The sequence below is a fragment of the Spea bombifrons genome, chromosome 2, assembly GCF_027358695.1.
Source record: "Spea bombifrons isolate aSpeBom1 chromosome 2, aSpeBom1.2.pri, whole genome shotgun sequence".
NCBI classification, from domain to species: Eukaryota; Metazoa; Chordata; class Amphibia; order Anura; family Pelobatidae; genus Spea; species Spea bombifrons.
In genome coordinates this window covers 91,676,130-91,683,204 of record NC_071088.1, presented here as the reverse complement: position 1 = coordinate 91,683,204, position 7,075 = coordinate 91,676,130, and the positions used below count along the sequence as shown (strand labels likewise).

Below are 7,075 nucleotides of genomic sequence, written 5' to 3'. Positions count from 1 at the left end.
TACTAATCTAGCAGTAAATTGTGTAATTCTATTTCATTTCCGTTACATTTTTGCCATGTTATGTTGTACTAGTGAATGCATCTGTGTTTTTTTTCTTCTTTTAACAATTGGATTGTTTTCTAATATGTGTGACCAAGATTAAAATTCATTACATATATTTTTTTTTTAAATGAATACAGGGGTAGTCGTGATGGAAGTTTATTAAAGTTGCGTCTGATTCTGAGCTCATTTCTAAAAGTTTCTTCTAAGGACTAATACACTGCAGCGCGAGTACACTTCCCCCCTCCTCCTTCTCAGGGTGGGCAGTGAAGCGGAAACTGATGAGGGGGACTGGTATGAGTAACACACCGTGGGCGGGGCTGAGAACCTAAGCGAGACACAGGAGGGGGCGGGGCTTAACTTACTCTTCGAGTTGCTACCAAAAGTTTGGAAACGAAAGTTCAAAGCGGGAATCTAAGATTCTGGGAGGCGGAAAAAACTTTGAAGATAAGCTCTTCTGCGCACTATGGCGGTGGCTCTACCGGGCTGATGAGGGTGGCTGTTATATTGTGCTTCCCCCTCACAGTTTGTTGGGGGGTTTGTTTTTTTGGAATGGGACAACTCTGAGAGACAAAAAAAAGTGAAGTTGCTCGGAGTTCCACGCTTATTGCTGGTGGCAAGGAGGCAATTTCTGGGCCATGGTGATGGCGGCAGATGATGGAGGAGACGGTGACCCCCAGTGCCCGGTGGCAAGAGATGAAGACAAGGTGAGCAAGAGGAGGAAGAAGAAGAGGAGGAAAAGCAAAGAGAGCAAGACAAGGAGTGTCTGCTCCAACCTGCTGTATGAGAGCAGCGGCAAGGGAGCCTCGGACAACCCTAACCGGCTACACGCCGCCAACTCCATCAAGACCACCAAATACACGGCGCTGTCCTTCCTGCCCAAGAACCTCTTCGAGCAGTTCCACCGCCTGGCCAATGTCTACTTCGTCTTCATCGCCCTGCTCAACTTCGTGCCTGCCGTCAACGCGTTCAAACCCGAGCTGGCCCTGGCACCGGTACTCTTCATATTGGCTGTCACCGCCATCAAGGACCTGTGGGAGGATTACCGGAGGTACCGCTCCGACAAGGAGATCAACCACATGGATTGCCTGGTGTACAGCAGGTAATGGGGTCGGGGGCCTCCGGGGATTACTGAGTGTAACTCCATCAAAGTAACCAATAAGTAACAGTGCTGGCCGTATGTCCTGGAGTAAACTTGGCTCTTACTGTAGTTTTCTTTATATGTACATATATACACCTATATATAATTATATATGCCAGTTTAACACATATGCTAAATTACGCTTCATCACAGCAGTTGCCCCCGGGGCAGGGCAGGTGGATGACTGCTTAGACTTGCTGCGCTGGAGCTCGGTATGAATATAGTGGATGCAGCAGGACCAGTGTTTGTCTGCTCATCCTTTGGGACGATTATCATGCAGTGATCCAGCGCACGGAGCAGGCTGCATCCCTTGTTTAGCGCGCACTGCAGATGCTCCTTACTGGAGTGTGTGCGGCACGTCGGTATCCAGTGCCCTGCCCCGGAGGGGGTTAAGCACAGAGCCCACCCAGGCCCGTCCCATGTGAGGATTTAGACAAGAAGCTGCTTCAGTAAAAGCTGCCACGTTATGTGCTGTACTCCTAACGGGCTCTCCATTCATTTTGGAGGGGGCGGGACCCTGGGTGTGTGTGGGGGGGGGTGTTCCGCCTCTCCCCATCTTTGACACTCTGTGACCTTGTGCTGTTAGAAGCGTCCAGCTGGGACAATGTTTGCTTGAACCCTGTTGCAAAGCGAGTCCGTGGCCGAGGGGTGTCCACATAGCACGTGTCAGTCCGCGGGGAATGCCACGCCCACTTTGCCAGGCACTAAACAAACTCCTGCTACGGTGTAAACGGCGTGCCCTGCGGGGCTGAGCACACATCTGTACACCCGACAATAAAACGCATCCTCCTATTGTGTCCTCACAGGCATTCAGCTCTTTGATATTTACCTAACATAAAGGGGCCTGCTGCTGCTGTGGCAAGCCCAGTGCTCCACACTTTGACATCACTTTATGACACTGTGCTTTTGTATGGGCCCCCTTTTTTTTCTCTCTCTATTTCCTCCAGTGGAAAAATCTTGTTGTACACCCACAGTACACGTGTTGTTGAAGTGGCTGCGTTTTAAATGAGACAGATGGAGCGCCAACTCCTGTAAATTCCATTTTCCACTCCTTTCATCCAAATGAAACTTGGCAGTTTGGTAGCGTTTTTGTAAGAGGCTGTTGTTCGCGTGTCGGCACATCTAGCTGCTTTTCTGTTGTTGGGTTTTTTTATTTGTGAAGTGTTCCTTATGAGATGCATTCGAACGTAAGCCTTGTGTAAGCACTATTACCCGTGACGGGGCAGTTAGGGCCATCATTATTTTTACAAGTGGTACATGAATGTAACTGTCTCCTTCTTCGCACATATAATGTTTGGACGTTCATTCTGGTTTCAACACGAAGGAAATCTGTCATGGAAAATGACCTTTGTCTTGTTACTCTTAGAAATATACTTGCATGCCAAAATCATTGAATTAGGCCGAGTTAGGATCTTAAAGAATTAAATAGAAACTTTACTTAACACTTTTTAGCTTTCATTATTAACAGCACATGGCCATTGGTTGCCATTGGTTGCCATGGTGACAAGACTTTATCAACCTAGACAAATGCAGCTGCTGAAACATACAAATCACATCGTGGCTAAAGGCCTTTACACAAACCTATCAATGAGACTTTAGACATGGAGTTGATGTATTCTATTATTGTTGGTCTTAGTACATCCACATAGAACTTTTTCATAAGTCTTACTATACAAGTTTAGCTCGGTTACTTTCTGGTGTGTGTGTGTGTGTGTGTGTGTGTGGGAGCTGCCATCTTGGCTGCCATCTCAAATGTTTTACATTTCTGCCTCTCCCCGAGATATTTGTGATAATTGGGCTGATGGTGGGATTCCAATGGTGCAAATTTAAGGAGGAATGTGCGAACACCCTGGTTATGCCTTAGGTAGATTTGAGATCTGGAGATTATGAATCCATATAAAGAAAAGAAAATCAAGAAAACAATAAAATGCCAAAAGTGACAGATTGTTTTCAGTGCTGGATACAGCAATGTTTTACTTCTGATGGGACAGAAACATGTCTAACATGTTTTTTTTCTCTTTATTAGTTGGCATAGTACATTCCGATGTCAGTCGTCGTCATTCAAAAAGTTTGATGTCAAAACTATGGCTGTATAAAGTAAAATAATATTTAGGCCTCTTTGCAAGAATGAAAATCCCATTTATAGTGGAAATCCCACCAAACATTTGTCCTCTTATTAATATCCTAGGCTAATTAGTGATATCTGTGTATTTATAATGAACTATCATAGTATCTTTATAATGTATTTCTATGTCTTGCCTGAGTAACCTGCCCGTGACCCTGTACTATTTGTAAAGTTACTTCTCACAACCTGGAAGCCTCTTGGAGACTGTCACAAGGCACTTTATTGTGTCGAAAAGCTATGCCGCACTCAATGTAATCTTTGTGTTCTGCCTCAGGTAACCAAAACTTATTTAGCACACGTATGCCACTTACAGAAAAAGAAGAAAGTGCTAGAGGTTCCCATTACACATGCCAAAAATATTTGCCACTTGCTTAATAAAAACTTGTATATTAAAAAAAATTGTTAGGAACAAGTTAACAGACCAAAAAGTAAATATTTAATTCTCCTTTGGGAAGATAAGAGGTTTGTGTCTTCAAAGGTGAATTGAGTGATGTTCTGTGATTCACTATTTATAAGTTCTTCTGCGCTGTTTGTTTATGGAAAAACAGGCGTAAGATTCTCGGTGGAAGAATCAAAGAATTAACATTGTCAAGGTCATACCTATTTTCTTAGGTATTCCAGAAAAATGTATCTTGTTTTCCATTAGTGAATATCCATCGATATTTTTTTTATTATCTCTGACTTGTTTGTAATGTTCTCAGAATCGGTGTATGAGCTGCAGCTTGAATGTCCTGATGTACCTGCAGTACAGTGCACTGTTGCAATTGAACCACACGTGCCATACAAAGTAGACCTGCGATGGGATGTCCATTAATCTTGGGTCCCACGGATGGATGCATCTTACCCTAAATAAAACTTGTACTGCTAGCAGTAATTTTTAGCAGAGCGTTGTTACCCCCCCAACCTGAATCAGTCCCTTTTGCAGACTCTTCCGTTGTGTTTTATTAGCACGTGGTACATGGTTTGGTTGTTGTAGGCTTATCAGTCAGGGCTCCGCCACCAGAAGCTTTGTTTCTGGGGATATTGGTGATACCGAGTAAGACTAAGAATTTGAATTCTAGGCGTTCCTACTTCCCAGCACCTTACTGTTAATAGCTTCTTCACCAGATTTCCTCAGTTTCCTGCTTCACACAATGATTATTACAGCATGTTTTAGAATCCTGACTGCTTTCATCCCCTGTCTGTTCATTAAGGTCATGTTATGGCTATAGAATTTTACACCATTCTGTCCATGCGCAAAGTGTCTGCTCTGTAAGCGATATATTTTGCTTATATTACTCCTGGTTGAAACCACTTAATTATTTTGTATTTAATGCTTTATAGAAGCAGTCTTTGTTAGCACACTATAGATTGTGTTTATCTTCTTACCATAGGGTTGAATGTATTTGATTCCCTTACATATCGGCTTTTGTAAATGTCAGGTTGGTAATGAAGGGGTTAATATGTCATGCTTCTTTACTTCTACATAATATTTTATACTTTTCATTTGTCTTTTCGGGAATTCTAAGACTTTGCTGAATCCATCAAGGGCATGTTGGGTGACTTCTGATCTTTAGAGGAGGCTAACTCGGCTTATTCTCCATGCAGTGCCCACATCAAAAAAAAAAAAAAAACCCTAAATCTTTTACTGCGGTATGGCCAGAAATTTACCTGCAATTGTTAACATTTGTAATGCATGTAAATGAACTAACTTCCTCTTCCCTGAATCGTTCCCGATAATGTAGAAAATATCACGCTAGCACAGATGTAACTCCCAGCTATGCCCCCTCAACAATCACTAGGTGATTGTGAATAATCTGAAAGGGACACTGCAGCCATCACATAGGCTTTAATGTATATGCTAGCTGAGATGTCCTCCCTTGGAAGTACACGCAGAATACCCCCTATATGCGTTAACCTCTGGCCTCAAGCTATTTGCTGTGCAGGAGATGTTTGGCCACATTGACACATGGTATATTTACTGTCCATTAGCTCCAGTGCTGTTTTGTTCAGTGTTAGAGGGGGGCTCTAATAAGACCCAACCATTGGGATGAGTAGAAAAGGGCTCTGTGAACCAGAAACTACCAGCATGCATGGTCAGGAAGGTTTTTAGGTCCCGTAGCTTTCACAATTGCCAACAAGCCTCTAAAACCTATCCATGTCAATTAGTAGTCTCTTTAAAGTTAATGCTGCTCTAGTTATTGGCAAGTGCTGGTAGCTTAGAGTGCACATTATATTCACACAAAACACTTTGTTTGAAACACTTTCCTTGAGCTGCTTTTGACCTTTTATGTATAATAAATGTTCTTCTTGAAAAAGATTATTGTGTCATCCTCTACCACCGGTTGGGTCCTAACATCTTCAAAACAGAAAAGAGGCAGCAGTCTTCACTGTTACATCAGGGCTTTGTGAAGTGCATTTAGCGTTATATAAATTGTTGAATTTAAGATCCAGACAGGATATTTTTTAAAAGTCAGTAACAAATGTTTTCTTAAAGATCAGAATAAACCGGCATAAAAAAATCGGTGACATTGGTAAAATTATAAAAGCCACTACTTTCCCCCTGGATTCCTGTCCAAGTCTACCCCAAACGTGTCACTCTAAAATGCACTGTCTGTTTTGTTAGCATGGGTTATTTGAATAATGCAAATAAGCATTTACATCTATATCTCAATATCTCTATATCTGCAGCAAAGATGTGTATATTCTCTTTGTGCAGGATGTTCTTACCAAAATATTGCATGCTTTGCCAAAGTTCATTTTGTGTGTGTGGGGGGGGCTGTCAAAAGCAGAGACATACTTCTTTCTAAGTTACATAAATTAGAACTCGTACCTATAGTCTAAATGCATAATATGGTACATACAAAGTAGAGTGTGGTATATAATATGGCACATTATTTTATTACTATTGTTATTGTTAAAAGTGTGTCGATTGTTAGTTGGAACTCTGAAATGAGGACTCTGTGATCCGTGAAAGTGTACGAATGTATATGTATGTATGTGTATATATATATATTAGTGGCAGTGTTCTTCAAGGGTGATTTAGAGCACCCCACCTGCCATGTGTTTTCTGTACTTTTACTTCACCTTCAAAGGTTAATTTTTTTTTACACTGAGCTTGACCAACCCATTTTATTATAAACTTATGACAGGTTACCAAATGTCATTGATTGGTTGTTTTTGCTTCAAAACTGATAACTATTGGTGTTCGCACTGAATACATTCCTTCCAATACTTACCATTATCAATGTTGTACAGTTATTTGCCACCTGTGTCTGTCATACTCGGTTTGCTAAGTCGGGAACAGATGTAATGTTTGACAGAATTCATGAGGCAGGAAACAGAAGGCAGAATTGATCTGTAGCAAAACACTTAAGCTGGGTATGCTTCAGTATTAACCACCTAAAGCCTTTGTTATCTGCAAGTAACAGACTATGGAAGGTGTGTGTGTGTGTGTGTGTGTGTATAAATATATATATAAACACACACACACACACACAAAAACCTTCCAGACACAACTGTAATTGTAAGCCTGCTTTGCTTTCCCTTCCAGTTTTGAAAGCCTTCTTTAACCTTTTTGTAACCGGGGATTTTACCCCCCTAAATGACAGGAGCTTTTTTCCCCCCATTTTTAAAATGTTTGTTCAACCATGATTTCCCATTTCCAAGTTTCGTGTACCCTCACAGTTTTCCAAGGACAGATAACCACTTTTTTTATAGTCTGTCATTTGTTCTTATATGTCATAAGATTTGATTTATGTTCAACAAAGTAATAGCCGTTTTATAGCCCT

At 41.6% G+C, this 7,075-nt stretch overlaps 1 protein-coding gene across 1 annotated transcript in view; it reads left to right on the top strand.

Moving 5' to 3' along the window:
* Nucleotides 1-415: 415 nt before the first annotated feature.
* Nucleotides 416-7,075, top strand: part of ATP10A (ATPase phospholipid transporting 10A (putative)) — a 62,221-nt gene continuing 55,561 nt past the window's right edge. Inside the window, exon 1 of the mRNA XM_053455169.1 lies at nt 416-1,141. Coding sequence (XP_053311144.1) covers nt 678-1,141 — 464 coding nt within the window. The 5' untranslated portion in view covers nt 416-677. The remainder of the gene's footprint in view (nt 1,142-7,075) is intronic.